The sequence below is a fragment of the Psittacula echo genome, assembly GCF_963264785.1.
Source record: "Psittacula echo genome assembly, chromosome: 2".
Classification (NCBI taxonomy): Eukaryota; Metazoa; Chordata; class Aves; order Psittaciformes; family Psittacidae; genus Psittacula; species Psittacula echo.
The window spans coordinates 136693139-136717984 of NC_137737.1; the positions used below are offsets into that span (position 1 = coordinate 136693139).

Below are 24846 nucleotides of genomic sequence, written 5' to 3' on the forward strand. Positions count from 1 at the left end.
CAGGTGACGCTGCTACAGGGACACGGTGCACACACTGGTGAGGGAAGGCTGCCGTGGTGCTGGGGTGATGAGGGGAGCCAGCCCACGCTCCCAGTGGTTTCGGAGGGAGGGCAGGCTCTACCAGAACTCATCTACCAGAGTTCCTGCCGGGGGTGTCAGCAGCATCAAGACGCAACCCCACTAAAGCGGGGGTGAGCGGTTCGACGAAACCCACAACGCCACAGATGCCATATCCCCTCCCCACAGGACCGCCCCCAGAGCGGCACCAGCTCAGGGCTTGGGGGCGGAGCCATGGGCGGCCCCGCCCCTCGCCTGGCGCGGAGGGCGGGGCTGGCGGCCATCTTGGTGCCGTCACCGCCTACCTGGGGGTAGGTGCGACGTGCGCGGTTGGAAGCGCTGGTGTGGGGGGTCTCCAGGGCAGGCGACGGCGATGAGCGCGGAAGCGGCGGACCGGGAGGCCGCCACCTCTAGTCGGCCCTGCACGCCGCCGCAGACCTCATGGTTCGAGTTCCTGCTAGAGGAGGCGCTGTTGGAGCAGCACCTGCAGAAGCCCTCTCCCGGTGCGTGCGGCGCGGCCCTGCTAGCGGCGCGGCCCTCTCCCTTCAGCGTGGGGAGCGGCCCGGCCCGGGTCCCGGCCTCTATCGGGCCCCGAGGAAGCCGTTTCCCTGCGGGCCGCTTTCCCGCCACTGCGGCCTGTCGTTCGGCTGCTGCCTCCGCCTTCCCGGGGCCTGCTGCCTGCGTGGCGCCGCCCCACACTCACCTCCTGCGTCCCTTGCTCGCTCTGGCCGCCGGCTTTGGCTTCTCCCAGGAAGCGCCGCGGGGTTAGGCACCCCGGCGTCGGTCGTGGCTGACAAGCCCCCGCCCGAGGGGCAGGCTTAGACGCGGAGGGGCCGCAGTAGGGTTACGGGAGGGAAGAAAAGAAGGAAGGAAGTTTGGTGGTGCAGAGGCGTGTGCTGCCGTGGGGCTTGTACCCTGCGGTAGGGAGGAAGTCACGGTGCTGAGGGTGAGAGGGGGTACCAGGCCCAGCGGCACTGCGGACACGGCTGTGCAGCCTTAGTTAACGTAATCAAGAACATCTTTTTCATGGTTTACATTAACTTTCAGATTTAATAACTTGATTTCTTCACCTTTCCTGGGTGGTAGATCACTTTTCTCTTTGCATATGTGGATTTTCTTTGTGAAAATGTAAGTTGTTTATAATGTGAAGTGCTGCTTACAAAACTCATTGCAATTTGCAGCTGGTTTTCTCCTATTGAAGTATTGACAGTGCCAGGAACTAGATATCTGCTAAAGGCTCAGTGCTGAAATTGCTCTGTCTTCTTAGGCCTGGAATAAATAAAAACCTAGCCGGGTGTATTATAATAAAATGATTATATTTAAAAGTAGCTGATATTTTGATTATCATATGTGGAGTAATCATCTTCAGTACGTGAATTCTACAAGCAGGTGAAGGAAACAAGATGACTTTGTAAAGTATTGCCTCTACAAAAAGTAAATGTAAGAGTAGTCAGGCAGTATCTTTGTGTTTAGATCTTACACTGCTATTTTGCAATTAAAATAATAAAGCAAGTTTTGTGTTTCTGAAAGTTCAGTGAAAGTGTAATAGTTGTGATTTGGTTTCAGTTTTTCAAAACAGATCAGAGGTACTAGAGGGACTGTCTTAGTTTGTTCTATGATCTGCAGTTGCAAGAGAGAGTTATCTTTTAAATGTGTTCACAAGTACCAGCAGTTGTTTGTAAATATTTTTTAAAATACAGAGGATAATTACAAGTAGGTGTGATTTTAACAACAACTAACTTATGATTTCAGGAGGCAGCATTTATTTGCTGTAGGTGCAAGTACTAAAACATAATTAATACAAATTCCTGAAAAGAAATAGAAGTATGAGAATGTGGTTATCATGGTCAAGTAAATTTGAAGGTTAAATATATCTTAATAGCCTGATTTGAGTCAGAATAAGCAAGATATCCTTTGGGATGAGAATTTGGCAGGTTATAATGTCAGCTGTATAAATGACAAGAAAATCTCTGTTGATAGCTGCAATACTGAATTAATTTCTGGGCTTGCCCAAATTCTGAAGCGTGGCTGTGTTTCTTTGCAGATCCACCACCTGTGCAGCTGATTGTCCAGTTCTTGGAACAGGCTTCAAAACCCTCCGTGAATGAACAGAACCAGGTCCAGCCACCACCTGATAACAAAAGAAATCGCATTTTAAAACTTCTTGCTCTTAAAGTTGCTGCTCATCTGAAGTGGGATTTGGATGTATTAGAGAAAAGGTATAGTATGTACATCTTCATGGTGAAATTACTGAGCTGAAGTGGACCAAGATCTTTATTTTATCAAATGGAAATCTGTCTTGCTTCCTTTTCTCCTTATCTTCCTTACATTAAGTCTTGGGTGTGACAACTGAAGTCAAGTTCAACTTCATCTGTGGGTTAGGAAAGGGTTTTGATGAAGGCAGTGTCTGTGAGCAAACCAATACTGTTTGTAATTTAGAGAGGAAGAATAGTGGATTGCATCAAGATGTGCACATCTAAACTGTGTAAAGATGAAATTTAAATTACATTTTCATCACTGACAAAAAAAAAATCATATTGTGTTATTTCTCTCAAGTTAATGGAATGAGATGTCCTTGGCTTTTACCTATGAAGTTCTTCTGCTCCTGCCCTGAATAATATTTTTGTCATCTCGTCAGATATGTCATATTTGTCTGCCTTAGTAAGGTGTTTTGGGGTGGGATTACTGCTTGCCAAAGTACCTTTGCAAGATACAGCACAACTGCAGAGAATGAACAGAAGACTTTATTGTGGTTAGTTGTGAAAATATTGTATGGGTATATAATAGGGATTTTTTAATAGATATATGCTGTAGCCTTGAAAGATATATAGAAATGTGTACAAAGGGGTTGTTGTTTGGGTTTGCTGTTGTTTTGTTTTTGTTTCTGTTTTTGGGTTTTTTTAATGGGTGCTTCCCTTCTCCCAGAAGGAATTCATACTGAATTTATTCATGGTGTATTTTCTGTCAGTTGGTACCTTTGCTTCTTAAAATGCAGGTATAATCCTGATTCAGAAATCAGCCCTACTGCATGATCCTATTTGGCTGATTCTGAGTTTTGATAGGATGGTTTTGTCCATCTGTGGTGGTTTTTTTGAGAACCAGTGTGAACTCGTTTCAGCTACTAATTTAGCATCTCTGTGTAGTAGAGTGTTTGTTCTGTTAGCTCATGAAGCCTAAGGTTGTTTTTTCATTAAGAAATATGCTTTTGTTTAACTGATTATGCCTAAAGGTTCAGTTATGATAGTTTAAAAAGGAATAAAGTAACAGCTTAAGCCCAGCTTTTTTATAAAGCTTCTGCTGTTATCAACAGTTGAATGATGTTCTACTCTTGCCAATGAAAACAAGATTCCTGGATCTCACTTAGTGAGAACAGCATTTGTTAGTTTAAAATGAGAGCTTGATAGCAGACCTGGAGTCTGAAATAGCACAAGACCGAAACTTATTAAACAGGAATTCTGCGTTTAGTTGGTGGAAGTGTAGTTTCACTGGTTGTTTTCAAAACTGGCTGCAGAGATTGCAAATTTTTCACAAGATCAAAGGTACTTCGGCAGTAGCTGATCACTTCTAATTTCTGATAATGTCCAAATCAGGAATAGTGTTTCAGTTGTGTTAAATTACACCTCAGAAGCTTGGAGTGATGTAGTCCAGCCTGCTTTCTTTCTCATTTTATCAAGGAATGTTCTGTCCCAGCTAATGTATATTTTTCATAATACAACTTACAGTGCTGTATTCCAGTTCCTAGTCTTAACTTCAGTGTTTGCTAGTGGATGCTGTAGAAAGGGAGATAAACCATGATAGCACAGAGAAATATTGCCTTTACGTGAGTAAAGTTCCATTTGCAATGGAAGTAGGATCTGGGACTGCTTCAATAAGGGTTTCTAATAAGGATAGATAATAAACTAGGATCTGCTGTTCTGAGTGACTGGATTATTCTGAGGATATGTCTGTGTGAACCAACTGATGTAGTACTGCATATTATTAAATCAGCCATCAGGGCAACCTTCCACTGGGGCTTAATTTGTGCTGCTAATACTAGTAACTGCTTTATATACCTTACGTAGAGCACCATCTGACGCAGAGCATTTCATTTTACTAAATAAAGATACTACGCTTGCTTCCATGGAATGATAAGTAATGATATAATACTGAATAGTAGTGTGTGTGATTTTAAGCGTCCCAGAAGTAGGATGTTTGTATGAAATATCTTGTTCTCTATTTCTTTTTTTTTTTTTTTTCTTTTTTTTTTAATAGCTTGTCAGTTCCTGTATTGAACATGCTACTGAATGAGCTTCTGTGTATCAGCAAAGTTCCTCCAGGAACTAAACACGTGGATGTAGACCTGGCTAGCTTACCCCCAACCACTGCAATGGCAATACTGCTCTACAACAGATGGTAAACTACTTTAAGGCAATAATCTTAAAATCATGATACAACAAAGCAACGTTTTCTTCTATTGATGTACTTGTACATTGAAGAAGAATCTCAAATAGTAATTTAGTGATCTATATGTATGTAGGGATTGGCACACGGATGATCGCGTGATGTGACGGGAAGTTGCCAGGAGGAACAGGAACCATCTGGCTCTGGGGAGCTGCTTAGTCAACAGATATAAGGAATTGTAACTGCGCAATAAACATTGTTGACCCGCATTCCGTGAATGCTCTATGTCTTGACCCTAGTTCAGAGGGAGCTAGTGCTACCGTCCCTCACCGCACGAGTAGCGAGGGTTATAACATATAATATATGTAGGTTATAATGAGTAGCTGAGTCTGAAAAGCTGTTTTACAGCTGGTTTTGTTCCCTAAAAGGTAGTCAAGGTCATGGTTTGAGCTGTCACCTTAGTGTGCTGGGTTTTATCTACTTATGGATGTAAGACCATTTCTTACATACTAGATGTGCTCTTGAGTAGAGGATATATTCTAATGGTATAATGTATCTGAAATGATAAACTGGTCTTTTTGAGATGTGTAGTCTGCTTATTACCCTTCTTTGCTTACTTTCCTCCCCTGTATAGGGCCATAAGAACCATCGTTCAAAGTAGCTTTCCTGTAAAGCAGGTGAAACCTGGTCCACCTCAGTTAAATGTGTAAGTTTCAGGTATAATTCATTTGGATTTTGTGTGTATTTTGTAATCAGAAATTTAATTTCTGAGTGGATTAAATCATGTTAGTAACATACAGTTGCTTAAAAAGGCTAGTTTTAGCCCTGGAAAACTTAATTTATTTCAAGTATATTCTTATTTTCCTTTCAGACATGCTTGATACATATCAAACATGCAGGTTTGCCTTAAAATTGAGATCTTGACCTCTTCTCTCTATTGTCCAGGATGAACCAGATGCAGCAAGAAAAGGAACTAACTGACAATATTTTGAAAGTGGTGAGACTTTCCTCCTCCCCCTTATTTTTGCTTAAATTTACATGTAAATATGAATAGACAGGAAATTAACAGTTGCATCACAGTTTTGTTGAATTCAGTATATTTATATTTGGCACTTTCTGTATTTGCTACAGTTCCAGACTGTATGTTCCATGTTTCTCTGTGTCCTGGTCAGTGTGGTCTCTGCACGGCATGTAGTATGGAATGTGTGTTGTGTGATTGAAATATTCTTGCATCAGCCCATCCTTAGCACCATATGAATTGAGCAAACCTTTGCAAAATCAGTCTGTGATTAGTTACTAAGACCATGCTGTACTTAAGCTGCAAAATCATATGGCAGCAAAACTCAGCATTTACTGTTTCCCTTTGAAAGTAGCCTGGCTACTTTCATAAGCTTCCACAAGTAGCCTAGCTCATTTTCCTGCACTTGTACTACTTGGGATCAGTTAATGAATTTGTATTACACATCTTCTACAATTCCTTTTTTTTTCATGGTTTTTTTCTTTTTTTTTTCTCAAATAGCTGAGAATGAATGATGTTTGTTCTATCAATTCATCAACATGTTTGAAAAAAATGTTGCTGTTCATGTAGAAGTTGGTATTACTTCAGCTGTGAAATAATAACATAAAACTTACAGTCTGATTGTGGCATAACAGTGTTTCAAAAATGAACAAAAAGATGGTAGATAAAATAGAAAAATATTTTGTTTAAACTGGAAGTAAGGATTTGATCCTGCTCTGAGTGCCTGAAACTGAAGCAGGAGCCATAAATTACTGTACAAGAAATTCAGTCATAGATTCTACATAGCAATAAGACAGGTGCATAAGGACTTTCTTTTACTATCGTTTTACTGTACTGTTACATTCCTAGTGTTAATTTAAACCCAAAGCTAACCTCAAAACCAAAAAGTTTTTTTTTTTTTCAATGCATTTGAACTATTACAGTTGAAAGAGCAGGCTGCTGATTCCATCCTAGTCCTGGAAGGAGCACTTAAATTAAACAAAGATCTTTATGTCCATACTATAAGAACTCTGGATTTATTAGCCATGGAGCCTGGTATGGTGAATGGAGAAACTGAGAGTTCCACAGCTGGACTGAAAATCAGTGCAGAAGAGATACAGTGCCAGGTAGCTTATATTCTATGCTAAAGCTTTCAATTCATATCTATTTCTTCAGGCAAATTGTTGTACATACGTAACGACGAACATTTTTGAGATAAACTGCAGTATTTTTCTATTAATATTTCCCATGTTCTTTTTTAATACAATGATGTATTATTGACTTAGTTTTTACATTACTAGAACTTCAATTTAGAACTTAGAATTTCAACGCTGTAATTATTATTGCTTTCCCCAACTCCTCACTTCTCCCGTACCCCTCAGAGTAAGCCATTATATGATAAGGACAACGTATTGCATTGTTTTAACAATTACATGGAGATCATTCTGTAATGCCTGTGCAGAACTGTGCACACTGGGATCACAGTTAAAGAAGCAGCAATATGGTGGGGAAAGTTATGCAGTTTATGTAGGTATATTAGGTAAAACTAGGAGTAGTTTAAAGTGCGTATAATGTTTGAGTTGAAATACTTAATCTTGACTTAAAATGTCATATCAGTTTCCAAAATAATGTGTTTTATGTCACTGCTGTTTGTAGGTTTGCTATGATTTGGGTGCAATCTATTTTCAGCAAGGATCTACAAATGCAGCTGTTCATGAAAAAGCTAAAGAAATGTTTTTCAAAACAAAGGAGTTGATTGCAAAGGTACCAAGTGTTTTATTAGCATGTGTTTCCAGCTCTTCTGAAAAAAGAAAACCTTGCCTAAATTATTGCTTCCTTTTTAAGCAATTTAATAACTGTTAATGATGCACACAGTTTCTAAAGAAACTTCATGGGATTTGGACAACAATTTTTGTGGTTTTTTTCCACATTCCTTGTATGAAATCATATTAATCAGCTGCAGTATATTGCTGCTTTGTTCTATGCATTGCCTTACACAGTTGTTTTGATGCAAGAAATGCAATGACAGCACCTTTGTGGCTAATATTAACTGGGCTGAACAGCATATTCTGTGTCCATTGTGGTATTTTGATTCTGATGATGTGATTTTTGAGGAAGGTAACCATACATCACTTCCAGTTCTTTTTTTATCTGACTTTCCCTTGGAAATCAGATTGTCTGTGCTCTGTCCTTCTAAAAAATACAGTATTTTAATTTATAATTAATTCCTTTTTTATTTTGCTTATTTATATTCTAAAACCTGCTAAACTCAGAATTTTATTTAAATAATAGACAAAACATGGTCTAAGATGTAAGAAGTACATATAAAAGTATGCTTTTAAAAGAAGTTTGTATATGCACATTCTTCTGTTGTTTTGCTGTTACCTGGGGAAACTGTGAGTTTCTGTTAATGTTTCCAAACTAAGCTTATGCTTCCTAATACTTCAGCCACTAAGATTTGATTAACCCTTACTTTTCAGAATGGTTCATCATCACTTCATTTTACCATAGATGAAGAACGGTTAGCTGGGTACTGTCAAGCATGTGGAGTTCTTACCTTGTCTTCTGATGATACATCTCAACAGGCAACTCCTTATAGTCAAATCCATAGGTGTATGAAATCTGGCAACTATCAGGTAGGATGCTTAAATATACCTACATGTATTTGAGGGTTTTGTTATCATTCCATTTGGATGATTCCATCTGAATTGATAGGGATTTTAATAAATATAAGTGTTCTAGTTATCCATTAACATAGCATTTTAGAACACATATGTAGGAATATAATTTGATACTTTTAGATTAAAATATCTTGAATTCCATTGAGACTTGCAAGTTTGATGTTTATTTTTGGGAGTTTTGGGTGGTTTGGTTTGGTTTTTTGCTTGGATTCTCTGATAGTGAACTTTAGTCATTTGGTCCCTTTCTCATTGTTTAATGAATTTTAGTATCACACATGGGTACAAGTTGCTTCTGTTAGTTTGATCATTTCTATCAGATAGAAAATTACTTTAACTGTGTCTTTCGCATTATGCATTGACTATTCCAACTGTGTTTGTGTTATAGGATATAGTGAATATATTCCTTGAAGATAATCTAACCCTCAGTTTACCTGTTCAGTTCAGGCAATCAGTGTTGAGAGAACTCTTCCAGAAATCTCAACAAGGGTGAGACATTAAATAATGATCTGTTCAATGATAATGAAAAGCAGTTTTCATGAGTTATGTTTATCATAGAAAGTAGAGAAAATCTTCTAACAACAAATCCAAGAAACTTGAGCCTTTATTTCTGTTACCAGTAGTCTAACTACATCTCCCAAATAGGGATCTGTGTTGTGATGTTTCTCACTGTGGCCTACATGGGGAAAAAACTAATGAGAATTAACACTTAATTTTACCACTTTAATGATTGTTTTTATTTATGCCACAATTGATCATATATATGTGTGTGAGCGTGTGTATGTGTGTATGTAAAGCTGGTCAAGTTAACCATACTAAGCAATAATACTGTAGGAGATATGTACTTTGTTGGTAATGCTGGCAGTTAACTGTGATTAGGAACTTTGTGCACTGCTGAACTAGCCTAGGGCTGAATGAGTAGGATGGTACATTTACAATAAGAAAAAAATTACAAAAAGCAGAGAGAGCTAGGTACGTTACAAGGGTAGCTTGTGGATGGCTTCCGACTGAGAAGTGCTAAGCAAATGGCTGCATCCAAAATTCAGGCTTCTCTGGAGCTTAGGCACTTGAATGGGGGCTATATGGAAAGCATCTCCATATAATCATGATGATAATTCTTCTCTGAAGGGAAGATGCCTACAGGTTTTTCTGTTGAAGAAGTGAGAGGCCCAGGTTTACACGTGAGAGCTAAAAAAGAAGTATTGATGGTCACGGCCTCTTGTGTAAAACCTTAGTAGTTACTGAATTCAGTTTTCACATCAGCCAGAAAGGAGTCAAGTAAGTGTCTCCTGTGAGAGAATCTTGGAGGCTGTAGCTTAGCAGTGTCTAGGGGTGATTTCATCTCTGATATGGCTGATACAGAGCACCTTCAGGGATGAGCACTAGACAGAGATGGATGGAGGAGCATGACTTTGCAATCTAGTCAAGCCATGCAGAGAAGAATCAAGAGAAGGAAGCCATACGTTCTGGTTATTTGTCTTGGTTTTTGTACAGTGATTGTGTATTCTGAGATGCACAAATATTCCTGAATCTATTGGAATGTCAGCTGTGTTGTCAGTTCTGTTTGTCAGAGATGTCCTGTGATCTTTAGTTTTGCATTCATGCAGGAATGATGCTCTGGATGAAGTTTGCTTCAAAGTCTGCGTGTGCAACACAGTCTGCGATGTATTACAGGGTCGAACAGTTGATGTTCAGTTTTGTCAACTGTTCCTGAAACCCAGCAAAGAGAAAATAGACTTCCTCCTTGAGGTAAATGAAATTACCTGAAATTAGAAGGGGAAACAGTGAAATACCTTTTTCCTCATACAGAAGTAGTATTGTTGCAAGGGATGCTCAGATTTCTGAAGCAGGGAGAAATATTTTGTACTAACTTCAAGAAAGTTGATTAAAGTTCGAGAAGTTACTTTACAATCACACTCTGTGATCAGTCTTGCATCTGTGTTTATAGCTCCATTTCCATTTCTCCATGTTGGAGAACATCTTTCCAGAGTTGACAGATTGTTGTTGGTTCAGATTGTTGTTGGTTCAGATTGGATTTGAAATTGCTGCTATTTCTTGGCATCATTGAATTAGAGACATTGTTGAATGTTTGTTTTTCAAGGAACAAAGAAACAAATTCTCTAAGACAGAACTTCAAAGCAAGTAAAAGCTGGCAATTCAGTTATCTAGTTATCTTTCAACTGCTGCTATTTTACTGTTAGTTCTAGTGAATCTCACAGATTTGCACTTAGAAATGTTGGCTCGTTTTTAAACTCCTCTGAAGGAACTTTGTTACATACTTAATGATCTTATAAGGCTGACTGATACTGTGACAGTGTCAGCACACCTAAATGTCAGAGGAATAGGCAAAAGGAGTGTGAATTGTGTCTGAGGAAAGATGACAGTAGTCTGGAACAGCCTGGCTCCTGTGCACGTTGAAAGAAACTGATCCATCTGTGATGGCTACAGTATTTATCAGATAACTTTGGTGCCTCACTTGAGGGAGGGGTTACTGGCTGATACTAATTGTGAGACAGAAAACTGGGTAGTAACACTGTGTGTAACTAATTGTAAGTGTTCCAAGGGGCTGCTTAGTTATTTTCTGCTTGCTTTCCCAGGTTTGTTCAAAATCATTACACTTGGAAAATGCTTCTGAAGCGTTGAAGAGAAAAATGGCAGCATTTCTCAAGTATGTAGCCATACTAAGATAACATGAATTCACACTTTGAAAGCAGTGTAATGCAACACAGTAAATTATTTGAGAACTTACAACTGAAAAAATAAGCAGCTTCTTCCTGCTTGCTCATGTATTAACCTTTTCATTTGTTTAGAAACTTGTGTTTGGGTTTGGAAGATCTTCAGCTTGTCTTCATGATTTCATCACATGAGCTGTTCATGAAACTGCTGAAAGATGATGAACGGAAGCTGCTCATTGATCAAATGCGGAAGAGATCACCTCGAATCAATCTGTGCACAAAACCTGTGGCTTCTTTTTATGATATCCCAGGTATTTTTCACAGCATTTCCATTAACTTGTGTGCAGGCAGTGACCAGTTTCCATGCTTGAAGTTACTCTGTGCAGGTCTGTTCTAAAAAGAGTTTGTGATAATGATTTCAGAGAGAATAGTTTCCATTTTTAGTTGGTGAATGTCCTACTTGTTCAAGAAGATGACTGTTATTTGCTTGTATTTTGCTTGTATCTCAACTGAGTATAATAGATATGCTGAAATGAATGTGTCATCGTAGAGTGATTTGGGTTGGAAGGGACCTTTAAAGATCATCTAGCTCCAATTCCCTGCCATGGGCTGGGACACCTTCCACTAGACCAGGTTGTTCAAAACCCTGTCCAACCAAATGAGAGAGGTGTAGCACTTAGTTTGAGCTAACTCTGGCAGTTGTTACGGTTGCCAGAAAGGGCAAACTGCCTCTGAATATAGAGGAGTACTAATGCTTGTCTGACTGTTTGGTGAGCTGGCCCAGGAGTAATGTCCAGATGAAGTTTTAAACTTACCAAAGTGAAACAAACTTTTTCAGCCAGTTCATTTCCCAGGTGCAGCTGTCGGGCTGTGCAGCTAAACAAGTAAAAGCTGACATAAGAGGTGCCTGTAGGTGACTGAAGCTGGAAAGAACTGACCTCATGCAAACCTTATGAAGTTTAACCATGCCAAGTGCAAGGTTCTGCACCTGGGTCAGAGCCATCCCAGGGGCAGCTACAGGTTGGGCAAAGAAGAGATTCAGAGCAGCCCTGTGGAGAGGGACTTGGGGGTGTTGGTCGATGAGAAAATGAACATGAGCCGGCTTCAGTGTGTGCTCGCAGCCCAGAAAGCCAACCATATCCTGGGCTGCATCAAGAGGAGCTTGACCAGCAGGTCAAAGGAGGTGATCCTGCCCCTCTACTCTGCTCTCGTGAGACCTCACTTGGAGTATTGTGTGCAGTGCTGGTGTCCTCAACATAAAACGGACATGGAACTGTTGGAACAAGTCCAGAGGAGGGCCACGAGGATGATGAGGGGACTGCAGCACCTCCCGTATGGAGACAGGCTGAGAAAGTTGGGGCTGTTTAGCCTGGAGAAGAGAAGGCTGCGTGGAGACCTCATAGCAGCCTTCCAGTATCTGAAGGGGGGCTATAGGGATGCTGAGGAGGGACTCTGCATTAGGGACTGTAGTGACAGGACAAGGGGTAACGGGTTCAAACTTAAAACAGGGGAAGTTTAGATTGGATCTAAGGAAGAAATTCTTTACTGTGAGAGTGGTGAGGCACTGGAATGGGTTGCCCAGGGAAGCTGTGAATGCTCTATCCCTGGTGGTGTTCAAGGCCAGGTTGTATGAGGCCTTGGGTGACATGGTTTAGTGTGGGGTGTCCCTGCCCATGGCAGGGGGGTTGGAACTAGATGATCTTAAGGTCCTTTCCAACCCTAACTATTCTATGATTCTATGACCTAGCCTTGACTTAAGCCAGTTGTGTAAATATATATTTTCACTAAGGCTGTACAGGAACACTACTGTAACAAGGGTAAGGGAATACTCAGAGCTGCTGCTGTGAGAAAATGGGGCATTGCAAGTAGCCCTTTAGGGTGGCAGGAGCTGGGAAGCTAGCACATGGTGTTTCTGGAAAGGCACAAAAGGACGTATGTGACCTTCAAAAGCATTGATGTATCTGCTGTTCTTAGCTGGTATGTTTAAATTCTTATATACTAAAGGAATCCAAGCATCTATGTTAAGAAGGAATGTGTTGGAGACCTGATTGCTTTTCTTCTAGCTTCAGCAAGTGTGAATATTGGCCAGCTTGAACATCAGCTCATACTGTCAGTAGATCCTTGGAGGATTCGGCAGATCTTAATTGAGTTGCATGGTATGACTTCAGAACGCCAATTCTGGACAATTTCAAATAAGGTAATTCATCTGCTCATAAGTGCAATTCAAGGACTGACTAGATGTCATGCTGCAATGAATAGCAAACATCTTGTCATAGATCCTCAGCATGGTTAATTTTTTTTCCCTTTTTCTGCATAATGGTGGTTTAATAAGAATGATGATACATACCTACACTCTCATTCTCTATGGAAAGTATTAAAGCAAAATGTATAACCTTCGTTTTAAGGAATTACTGGCTGAATCATAGGCTTTCCTTGTGAGAAAACAGATTTCTGTAGCTTTTGCTTTCACTGTTCTGACTAGTCAGCAATATTACTTTAAATTAAATTCCTGACATTAAAAGCTGGCAGCAGAAGAGAGGAAGAGATATAATTATTATTTTTATTTTTTTTTTTTTTAAGTAAGGATTTCTTGCCTTTTTTTCATCTCTTCCAATTATTGCAGATTCAGAGTATTAGCAAAGTAGGGTAGCTAGCCTTCTTTATCAAACTTCCATCAGAGCAATACATTACTTCTGATTAGATATAAAAATGAAGGACTTGGCACTTAGATGGCAACAATTGTAAGTGTTTGAGTTTTGTTTATAATGTTGTGAGCTGTGATGTGAATTCTAAAATCTGTTTCTGTGCAAATGTCCTATGTATTTCTCTCCCAGTGGGAAGTACCAAATGTTTACGGCAATGTTATTTTAGGAATCAAAGACAGTCTGACTAGGGATTTGGTCTACATCCTTATGGCAAAGGGATTACACTGCTGTGCGATTAAGGTGAGCAAGTCATCTAAAGGTACTGGTGAGTGAGTCTGAGCAATTGAATTTCAGCAACACTGAAAATATGGAAAGCCCTTCTTGAGAGAAAGAATTGTAAAAATGGGATGTGAGGGAGACGTAGTAACAAGTGCTGTGTGTCGTGTAATGGTTTAATATTTCTGTCTCAAGTGTTCCATCAGCAGACCGAGGATAATGGCTTTCCACTTAGTTGGGCTTGGAGATTATTTCATTCATATGAAGTTTTGATTATAATGCGCTAAATCATGTTGCATCTAAACCCAGTTTCACATAAGGAATTTATTGGAATGCTGGTTTATTTTCCTTGTAGTTGATAATACTGTAGTTTGCTAAACTACAAGATGAAAAAACCCACTGCACCCGATATGCCAGTAGTTACTTCTGGTATGTTTGCTTCTTGTTTTCTTTGAAAAATCTGGAACTGTTAAGCTTAATAGCAAGGCTGTAGGATTCAAAAATCGAGAGCTGAACAGTGCATTCACTCTTAGTCTTCTCCTTTGTGAATCCATTAGGAATCATTAATGCATATCCTTCTCATTGCAGGATTTTGTCCATGCAAAACAGCTTTTTGCTGCTTGCTTGGAGCTTGTGACAGAGTTTTCTCCAAAACTCCGCCAAGTCATGTTGAATGAAATGCTACTTTTGGACATTTACACTCATGAAGCTGGACCTGGTGCTTCTGGAGAGCGTCCTCCTTCTGACCTTGTAAGCAGAGTCCGAGGATATTTGGAAATGAGAGTTCCTGGTAAGGACATTGCTGTCATTTGTGGGATGCAATAAAGTACAAAGCTTGTGAGAAAGGAATAAAGAAAACAACTTCATGTGGTAGACTTACCATTTAAAAGTGTAATTGGAAAAACAGTAGTGAAGTTTGACACTGGTTTTAGTGAGGCTTTAGAAGTCTGATTAGTTCTTAGAAGCTGGAAATGAGAACAGCAATGTCATGAAGCCTCCATACTGCTAAACACTGACTGGTTAGTGCCATTTAAAGGGCTTGAACAGGATAAAACATGGCTTCACACTGAGGGATTAATGTAATGCTGTTGTGGTTAGAGGAAGCTGTTGCTCCTAGCTTTCAGAGGTGAGGTCTCTTGTAGGACTAAGTATTATGTTTTTCTGTGATAGCTATGGAACAGAAATATCTAATGCGGGGGAATGGGTTTTGCTTGTTTTCATATAACACTGGGTTGGTAAAAAAAAAAAAAAAAAAAACCAAACATAATAAATAAAGCAAAGAACACCTTTTCTTCCAGATATTCCTCTTCGACAAGTTATAGCTGAAGAATGTGTTGCCTTCCTGTTAAACTGGTGTGAGAATGAGTATTTGACCATGCAAGTTCCGTTACCTCTGGTTCAAACTAATCCTTATGTGAAGGTAAACAGTGCTCAGTCTCAAAGCCTTGTCAGGCTGTAATTTACCTTTTCCTGCTGGGGTCTTTTGTACTTTCAAAAGCATGTGCCCTTTTGTCTAGAGTGTTGGGTTTTGTGGTTGTCATGACTTAGGTCTGGTGTAGGAGACAGCAGGGCTAAGGAACAAGTGTGTTTGACAGGTCACTAAAGACATGAAGGCTGTGCTGCAAGAGCATATGAAACAAGCTGCACCTTTGCCCTTGTTGGCTGCCAGCTGAGCTTGGTTCCAGAAGCATCAGGTGTGTGTGGTTGTGATTGAAACCCTGTAGCACTTCCATAAAGGACTCGCCTCCTACATGAATCCAGGCTGAGAGTTCTAGCTGAGGGGAATGAAAAGTGTATAGACTTCAGGCTTTGTACCTGGTTGTTGTTCTGTTTGTAAGACACTTGTTTTCCAGGTGCTCTGTGATGGTTCTGTTTTTTAACCCAACACCAGTTTTGAATTTTTGGAAACATCCAAGCACTGCCTTTTTGGAAACTTTGCTTTCAAAATGGTTTTACAGGACTGTTTCTGCTTCAGAGTCCGGCAGTGAAGCTGAAAGCAGATGATGTTCCAGGAGAGGTTCATTTCTGGCCTGCTCTGCTTACCTGTGGTATTTCGTAATTTCTGTCCTGAGCTTCAATTTTTTCTCTATAGCAGAGGGTGTCAGTATCAGTTCAGACTAATTATTAGAGACAGTCTTTATAAAACTGTATTTTACAGGGTTTAGGTTTTATGCTGTATACTGTAGTAGAGTGTAAAGTTTGCTTTCTGGAACTTGTAATAATAAAATATACCCTAAGGAAACTAATAAAAGGATACCTCCTCTGCTGTTTTAATTCTAGTCTTTCAGGTTCCTCATGTCCTCTGCTGCAGAGTTTAGTCACATGGCTTTGTAGTTTGTAACTTAAAATAATTGTTCAGCCATTTTAAATGCCTTTGCTGTAGTCAATGTCCAGAGAAGCTGCGCTTACTGTATTTTCTGTCTTGCATTGTATAGCTGGGACAATTGCTGGCTGCTACATGCAAAGAACTTCCAGGTCCCAAAGAAAGCAGACGGACAGCTAAAGACCTTTGGGAAGTTGTGGTACAAATCTGCAGTGTATCTAACCAGCATAAACGGGGGAATGATGGCAGAGTGAGTTTGATAAAACACAGGGAGTCTACACTGGGCATTATGTACAGGTGTGTCTGCTTAAATTATTTTTAAAGATTGTTTGAATTGTATATTTGACCCCCTGTTCCCTTCAGAAATTGTCTGGATTCTGCTGTCAGAGTGGTGGCAGCAGCTAAAGGTCTCTATTGGGTCAACAGTCCACCCAATGGCAGTGTTGAGTATTAGTGATGATGTGTTGCCTTTCCTTTTCAGAGGGAGAGAAAAGGAGTGTGTGCAATTAAGGTCAAAATACAGACACTGAAGCATATGTGTCTGTGCTCTGTTATAACCAGTGTAGATCTTCCAGTAAAGCCAGTAGCATCTAGAGGGCAGTTTAGCTAACCAACTGGAGGTGTCTGCTTTTCATTAACTGGAATTGTTCTGCAGGCTCCATTTACTGTAACTGTGTTCAGTTTTGGTACTTGCTATACAGAGAAAGACGTGGACAGGCTGGAGAGGGTCCAGAGAAGGGCCACAAAGGTGATCCAAGGGCTGGGAAAGCCTGCCTTATACAGAAAGGCTGGCACAAAGAACTGGGTTCATTCAGCCTAGAGAAAAGAAGGCTCAGTGGAGACCTTTTATTACCATGTTCCAGTAGTTAAAGGGTGGCTACAAAGAAGATGGAGACTTCCTTTTTACGAGGAGTCAGTCACATGGAAAAGATGAGCGGTAATGGGTACAAGGTACTATTGAGGAGATTGCAGTTGGACACGAGGACAATTTCTCAGCATAAGAGTAATCAGCCGTTGGAATAATCTCCCCAGGGAAGTGGTGGATTACACTTTCTGGGTTTATGTTTGTGATTTGGTTGGACAGAGTGATGGGCCATCTGGGGTCATGCTTTGCTAAGAAAGGTTGGACCAGATGATCACTGAGGTCCCTTCCAACCTGGTGTTCTAGGATTCTGTGATTAACTACTCTTATAACTGCATTAGACACCTACATAAACACCAGCATAGGTGTTTGTGTGTATCTTCAGGTTTCTGAATTTAGAGCTAAATGTTACTCAGTCTTGAAATGAAATTCTCGTTCAGCTGAGCTCCTGGGAAGAGGGAAAGAAAGAAACTATTCTTGACTGGAGTAATTTCACTGTCAGTTCCCTAACCTCTGCCAGTCTTAGCTTAACTAACTGATGGATTGATTCATTCAGGACTCTCTGATTTGTCCTCCCAGGAAATATTTTCAGCCTGTTCTGATGTTCAAGCCTAATTACAGGTTCCCTGTTATGGTAAATTCTGGGATGTATGATTATATCAAACAGCTTTCCATGTTATAAACGTGGGAAAGATGCTCCTGTCAAACTATTGACTGTTTCTTTGCCTTTCTTGATCTAATCAGGTTAATGTGCACCTAAAGACCAGCTGCTTTTGCTTATCCTGCAGTGGGATAGGTGAGAGAGGGTATGTGCTTGCCATAGGTTTCAGTTGTACTCTGGCAAGGAAAAGGTATACTCTGGGATGCTGAACCTCTTCTGACCCCTCTGATTCAAACAGTGAAGGGCAGTGACTCTGTTGTTATTATGGAAAAGAAGCAGTGAAACCTTTTCCAAATAGGCTGTTCTTGTCTGGGTTGTTTTATGGTGACAGTTCTGGCATGATGAGGAAATCGGCATATATCATAAATGATCACTGCACACCCTCTTCTGTAAGCCTGGAGGTCACTGTTGGCAATCCTAGCTGGAAGAGTTACAGTACAGCTCAGTCGTTTTCCCTTTTGGAGTCAATGGTTAACTAACTACAGAGTGATTTTCCTGCCTTTTATAGCTTGATGGAATAGCACATACCTCTTCTTTAACCTCTTTTAAATGTAAAAGTAAAACTTGCTAGTTGATTGTATTAGAAGTGAGTGACCTGTCTGAGTGTTTTCACTTGTGTACCCTGCATTTGTGAACTTAGAGATGAAAGGCTGTTCTGGCAGGTAAAGAATTTGCTTAACGGACCTAGTTTCCAGTGTATGAAGTTTGCATGTATTCTTTGTTGTGGGCAACTACTTACATGGGGTTTTGTGTCCCTAATTTAGGAGTGAATTGCTGTCCTTCATCAAAAAGCTTCGGGTAAGTTATAGTGGTCTTGAGAATGTGTTTGCAACCAGAACTTCCTTTTGATAGAGCGTTTTTCTAGACTTTTCATTTTAAATTCCAGAAAGTCTGACAGCTCTATAGCTGTGTTGTATAGCTGAAGAACTCCTGGACTTGCTATAGCTATCATACAGCAGTGTTGCATAGCCTATGAAAAAATTGCCCTGAATTCTGACAGTGGAGATCTGTTACCATTAGGAATATATTTTATTGCAGCTGTCCCAAAGCAAAGCATTCCTTTTGGAGAGAGGAGGAGGCAGCTGTGTGCATCATAAAGGCAGCAGAAGTAAGAGGAATGGAAATGTTCATAGCTTATGGGTTTGTAAGTGTTTAGACTGTTGTAGTGTACCTAGCTTGAGTTTAAGGCGAGGCAGTAGCCACAGAAACAACAGAAACATGTGGAAAACCTGAGTGAACTTTATATTCAAGGTATTATTTGGGAAAATGTGAATGAAAGACCTCCCGCGGAAGCTCTCTCACAGTACCCTTGTGTTGCAGGATTCCTAACAAAATACTGCCCTGTTTCAATGTAATGATGTCAGAACTTCATACATAGCTTCAGAGCTTAGGAAAGAAACTGGAGTTTCGGTAGTTCATGGGAATACTATTTACTTTTTTTTCCCTTTACAGGAACCTTTGGTTTTAACCACTATATTGTCCCTGTTTGTCAAGCTTCATAATGTTCGGGTTAGTACATACCGTAAACATTGTCCTTGGCTTTCTGGAAAGGTTTCTCTTTGTAAATTCTCTTACATCTTTCTTCTCTTAGGAAGACATTGTGAATGATATTGCAGCAGAGCACATTTCCATCTGGCCCTCCTCCATCCCCAAGTAAGATGATAATTAAAAATACAGATTTCAAAGTATGTTTTTACATAACTGGTTTGGTTCCAGTTACTGTGTGTTAGTTACTGTGTTCAAGTGTGACTTCTGCCCTGTGAGGGCACCGCAGGTTGGTCTGATTGCAGGGAGGTTTTTGCTCCTAATTTCATGGTCCTGGTGGAGTGTGAGCACAAGAAAATGAGGGTGGTTTTATCTGTGTGCTTTACTGGACTGTATGTAACTATGTGAACTGTATAATACTTGAATACAAAATAACATTTTTGAGGTGTGTTTGAATAATCGCCAGAGGGACATATAGTATATAGTGATTTGTTCTGGTTGGATTGAACTGTATTTCTCCAGTGACATTTAAAGGCTCTTTGGGGTTAGAACCTCATTGGTTCAGATTGTTTGTATGCATTGGAAGAGGTGATTCCTGTGAGAGAGGGAGAGTGTAAAGCTTAGTGTGATTAATCTGTCTTTAACTGGTCTGATTGAATAGTCTTATTGTTCCTGCTGTAGATTTCAGTGTGTATTGTAAGGTCAAGCAGAAGAAAATTGTTCAGTGTTACCAGAATGTAGCAGTAGAGTGAGTAAAAACATGGTTTTAAAACTGGAAGTTCCACGCAAACTTCGGGAACGGCTGCCCAAGCAATGTGCCAAACCATTCCTTCCTTTCCAAGCCTGTTCCATAGGTTTCCAGAGATTGCTGTCTGTGGCCTGTGGATGCTGTGATCAATTTGTAGTGGTTTCAGGTGTTGTCTTCAAAGTCATTGAAACTGAGCAGATGTGGTTTTGTGCAGAACCCTCTTGTGGTGTAGGCCACAGGTAGAGTTCTGATTCCTTGTCTTAAGTCTGTGAAGGGTGTATTTGTTCTGTGAGATTTGCACCAGTGAAACAATACAACAGTAGTCTTAGTCAGCACTAAGTCTTCCTGGAGTTATTTTTGCTTGATGCTTCATGCAAGGTGCTTTTGGACTTAAACTAGATGGGAAATCGGATCAGTGTTTAAAAAAGCAAACCGATCACTTAGGAATTATTTTTCTTCTGTTTTTTATTCTTCAGTCTCCAGTCAGTGGACTTTGAAGCTGTGGCTGTGACAGTGAAAGAGCTGGTGAGCTACGCACTGACCATCAACGCAAACAACCACTTCTGGTTAATTATTCAGGCAGATATTTATTTTGGTAAGTGAAACCCATGTCTGTTTTTAGCATGTGTGAGGGGTGCTTTGCTGCTTCAGGACTTGTTTGACATAACGTTCCTTAAATTTCCTCTTAGGAAAAGAAGCTTCTGATAGATGAGTTTAGAATTCTCAGGTACAGTAGTGTGAGTTTGGGAGGTTGTCTAAACCCATAGAGAGACTTAGCTTTCAGTGGACTTGCTTTTAGGGTAGGGGAAACTGTAAGCGTCATCATTAACTTCACTTTTTTAGGGCAGTTTGTCCTTGAGTGCTGTAATTACTGAAGCCTCTAATTTGAGTCTTTTATTAAGTGAATGGAAAGTTGTGTGAGTAGGGATTGCTTTTAAATGTGGAGATGGGCTTCACTGCAGCAGAAGCCAAGTGGAGCAGAAAGGACCTGTGTTTGGTATAGAGAAGTATCTAGGATTTGTAAACTAGGAAGCATGAACTGATCTGGTGTTGGTTGCGATGGGAAGCTCTTTCCTGTCATTCTGTCCTCACCTGTCCCTTCTGCAGTACTTGTCCTTGCTCCTCAGCAGGGAGCAGCCAGCAGAACTGGGACATAGAGTGTTTCAGATTCTGGGCACCATGACATGTGCCCAGACTGCACCAGGGCAGCACTTGCCTGGGGAAATCTTGCCCAGATTATGTGATACGAGGCTTTGTTAAATTGTTCCCCACTCCAGAGTCAGTCCCTGAGGCTTACTTTGTAGTGTGAGTAGAGAGAGTGCAGAGGGGTAGGTGCTGAAGAATGACCTTTCAGAAGATGGACAGACAAGCACAGTACTACTTGGTGCATGAGCTAGCAAAGAACATGGCCGTAGACATCCTCAAAAGTCATTGGGCATTTCTTCCACTTAAATTATCAGTCAGTACCACTCTAGGGAAACTTAGCATTTAAGCCAGACTGTTCTTTACTGGCAATAAAACAAGGTACATTGCTGTGCCTCTGCCATATACTTGCTAGTGCTTTGGGCTGTAAGAGAAGACAGGGCACATGTTCCTGAATCAGGTCTTTTTTTGGAGTGGAAGCGTACCTGTGGTGTGCTGTAACCTGTACTGCAGAAATCCTGGCCTATTTCTTCCAGAGGAGACAAATATCTAGAAGATGCTTTATAATCTTTGGGGTGGAGGGGTCTTAATCCAATGTTTAGTGCTGTCACCTTATACATGGGAGAGTGATTCCGGGCTATAAACTGGCAGCATTTGCTGTTCATATTAACTGGAACAACCTCCTGGGAATAGGATGATTCTGTAGGGAGCCTCAGAAGCTGGCACCCAAAAGAGCAGTGCTTGGAGCACACCTGTGTGTCAGATCTGTGTTTCAGAAGCATGTGGACAAGCAAACTGCTCTCGCCATGTGGCACCTGTAGGCTGTCCTCTTGTCAGCCCAGTGAGAACTTGCTGGGAATAAAACTAGCACAGAGCCATGGGGTGTGGTGACATGAGTCGGCCCTCTAACTGGCACCAGTTAAGCTCCTCCACTACCACCTGTGTGCCTGGTTCAGGGAAGTCAAACTTCTTTACTCTTAGGTTGATGGATTTAAGATTCAGTACCTGAAGAACAGGCAGTAATTCTCAAAAGGCAGAACTTCTCTGTGTTGCTGGCTCTCTTCATTGTGTAGTTTTCTGTCCATCACTGTTTTGCCACCTCCTGTGTTGGGTTTTTTTAAACAGTGATATGGAAGTAACTTTCCCAGTAGAGTTCAGCAGTAAGGGAGATGTATCTGAGCCATTCCATAAACTATTGATAAGAGACTTGGAAGTAACTGCTGTGTTTACTTTAGAGACCTTATTTTGCTTTTTTCCATTGCAGCAACCAATCAGTACTCAGCAGCCCTTCACTATTATCTCCAAGCAGGAGCTGTGTGCTCAGACTTCTTTAATAAGATGGTGCCACCAGATGTGTACACAGATCAGGTGAGCTAAAATGGGATTTGGATGTACAAAAATCTCTTTCTGGATGCAGTTGGCATCCTAATTCTGTGTGGAGCCAAAATGGCTCCCCAGGCCCACACTCTTGTAGCCTTGTAGTGAGATTTTGTACTGCTGTGCAAGGAGGGCTGGAGGTGGGTGAGATTGTAACTTACCACTGCTGAAGCATGCTGGAGCTGCAGCACTGCACACAGTGGGTACTTGCCCACTTTGCAAGCGGGTGTAACAAGTGGCTCCTCAGTTGTGAGTGGGCCATGAGTAAGAATCCCTTAATAACTGTGTGTATTGGGGGAGTCTTTGGTCCCAGCCACAGTGTGTTCAGTGGCGCCTTTCAGTCACTGTAACCTTTATCCAGGCATTTGGTTCGTCAGGAAGTGGGTGTGTTACTTGCAGCCTGCATTTTGGTGGGCAATAGGAAGGAGCTGTCTCGACCCAGGGAAAGTAGTGATTTATGTGCCCTGTCTGACTGCTGCTCCTGTCACGTTCCCATTCATACAGCATGTGAGAGCTTCAGACACTGATCAGGGATCATCCTCAGTGTTTGCAGCCCTGTTCAAGCTGTGCCTCCTTTGTGCTAGGCTGCGGTGGTGCAGGAGTCCCAGCTGGGACAGTGTTCTGTCACATGTGCCAGTGTGTGCCTGCCCTGGTGCTGTTCCCTTCCTGCATTCAGTAGGCAGCAGGAGATAAACGTAACACTTTTTAATAGGCCGCAGCTTGGCTCTTACACCAGAAATGCAGTGCCCTCTGTACCACACACCATAACCCCTGTAAGGGCTCCTCAGGGATGAAAGCTCGGTCCACCAGTGAATGTGCTAGAACACAGGAGTTTGGGGGGGTAAGGATGTAGGCAGCCAGGTAGATGGTCCCTTGCATTTACAAAACACGAAATAAGTTTGTTTGTGTTCCAGTACTGGCATTTCAAAATGTGTGTTCTGGTTTTAACCATTCTGTAGGTGATAAAAAGAATGATAAAGTGCTGTTCTTTACTCAACTGTCACACCCAGGTAGGAGGTGAAACATGGCAGTAAGTAAAACATTGGTTTATATTTTGATGTTAATGGGAAGGAAAGTAAAATGGAATCCAGTTTTCCTTGTAAATGCAATCTGCACTAGTAGTAGGTTTTCTTACTGTTGCTGCTGGGACACTGAAAGGACTGAAATTAGTGAGTAAATAGGGATATACTTGGAAATGCTGTAAATAGTAGAAAGAATCTGGGGCTTCTTTGTTCCTTTTTCTCTTAGTTTATGGCTATATTTATTTTCTCTCGGGCTGAGTACCTTTCCCTTTAGTTACTGGTGTTGCTATGACAGCATGAGCTGTGGTTGCTCTTGTAGTTCAGGTGCTTGGAAGGTGCTCACTGTGGAGAGGAGCTCTGGCTCAGGCCTGGAGCAAGGGCAATACTACTGAGGGGTTCTGTGGGGATTTGAGGCATTGAAACCCACGCTGAGTCTCTCCTTACAGGTAGCTATTCTCTGCCAGTTTCTCAGAGAAGTAGACTACAAAACTGCATTTAAGGCACTGCAAGAGCAAAACAGGTGAATGTTACAACAAAGTTTATAGCTACAGTTTATAGCTTAGTGGTTATGAGTGTGTTAGTAACCTGGTCTGTGTGCTCTTTCAGCCACGATGCCATGGATTCTTACTACGAATACATCTGGGATGTCACCATCTTGGAGTATCTGACATGTATCCTTTCACTAGAATACCACCACGGGAGCTCACACTGGATGTTCATGGCTGGAAAAAGTTGATTTCCTACCCCAGTATCTTTTCTTGACCTGCCCTCAGATCTCCACCACAAAAGAGGAGAGACAGACAAGCGGCAGATAGCAGTGAGTTCACAGGGGTGCTGGGGTGGAGTGCGGTTCATAGAATGGTTTGGGTTGAAAGGGACTTTAAAGATGATCTTGTTCCAACCCCCTGCCACAGGGGACATTCTTCCACTAGACCAGGTTGCCTGGCCTTGAACACTCTCAGGGATGGGGAAGCCACAGCATCTCCTGACAGCCTAACCTAACCAAGGACTATCATAGCCTGTCTTTACCTCCCTGAAACTGTCTTTGAAAAGAGTCACCACTTCCAGTTTGAATTTATTGTATAATTCTTAATGGAGTCTGGATGCTGATGGGAAGAGGGGGGTGGCACAGAAATAAATCACCCATGGCACTAGTGCTGAACTGGCCCTGCAGTGCCACAATCTCACTGAGCCCTGCCTCTTACTGCCTGTCTCTTGTTGCCAGATAAAAGCCATCGGCCAGACGGAGCTCAATGCCAGTAACCCTGAGGATGTCCTGCAGCTTGCTGCCCAGAGGAGGAAAAAGAAGTTTCTTCAAGCAATGGCAAAACTTTACTTCTAGGCTAATACTGGAAGGCTATGGTAACATGGGTGGGAATGGAAAAAAAAACAACTGTCAAGACTTTTTATTTTTAAAATTAATTTCAATTTTTATACAACATTTACAGTCTAGTATCTTTTTTTAGAAATAGATGAAATCTTATAATAAAACCCTTATTTTACAAACTGTACAGAAG

The 24846-nt window shown here is 41.2% G+C and overlaps 1 protein-coding gene across 16 annotated transcripts; it reads left to right on the top strand.

The window, feature by feature from the left end:
- Nucleotides 1-353: 353 nt before the first annotated feature.
- On the top strand, nucleotides 354-24825 carry INTS8 (integrator complex subunit 8). Of its 16 annotated transcripts, XM_080609790.1 has the most exons (28): nucleotides 420-1003; nucleotides 1105-1185; nucleotides 2102-2276; nucleotides 4309-4449; nucleotides 5072-5143; nucleotides 5383-5434; nucleotides 6379-6561; nucleotides 7091-7198; nucleotides 7915-8070; nucleotides 8501-8601; nucleotides 9720-9861; nucleotides 10710-10780; nucleotides 10923-11098; nucleotides 12851-12984; nucleotides 13622-13732; nucleotides 14297-14498; nucleotides 15007-15128; nucleotides 16144-16328; nucleotides 18319-18352; nucleotides 19007-19063; nucleotides 19146-19207; nucleotides 20264-20382; nucleotides 22195-22298; nucleotides 23267-23317; nucleotides 23776-23849; nucleotides 23936-24000; nucleotides 24103-24146; nucleotides 24555-24825. In XM_080609790.1, the coding sequence occupies exons 4-28, from the start codon at nucleotides 4331-4333 to the stop codon at nucleotides 24669-24671; spliced, it is 2661 nt and encodes an 886-aa protein (XP_080465916.1). In that variant the 5' UTR covers nucleotides 420-1003; nucleotides 1105-1185; nucleotides 2102-2276; nucleotides 4309-4330; the 3' UTR covers nucleotides 24672-24825. The 16 variants fall into 16 exon arrangements, with proteins under 16 accessions (XP_080465914.1, XP_080465922.1, XP_080465923.1 ...); XM_080609788.1 differs by lacking the exon at nucleotides 1105-1185 and having other exon boundaries at nucleotides 354-560; XM_080609789.1 differs by lacking the exon at nucleotides 1105-1185 and having other exon boundaries at nucleotides 420-1062.
- The last annotated feature ends 21 nt before the right edge of the window (nucleotides 24826-24846 follow it).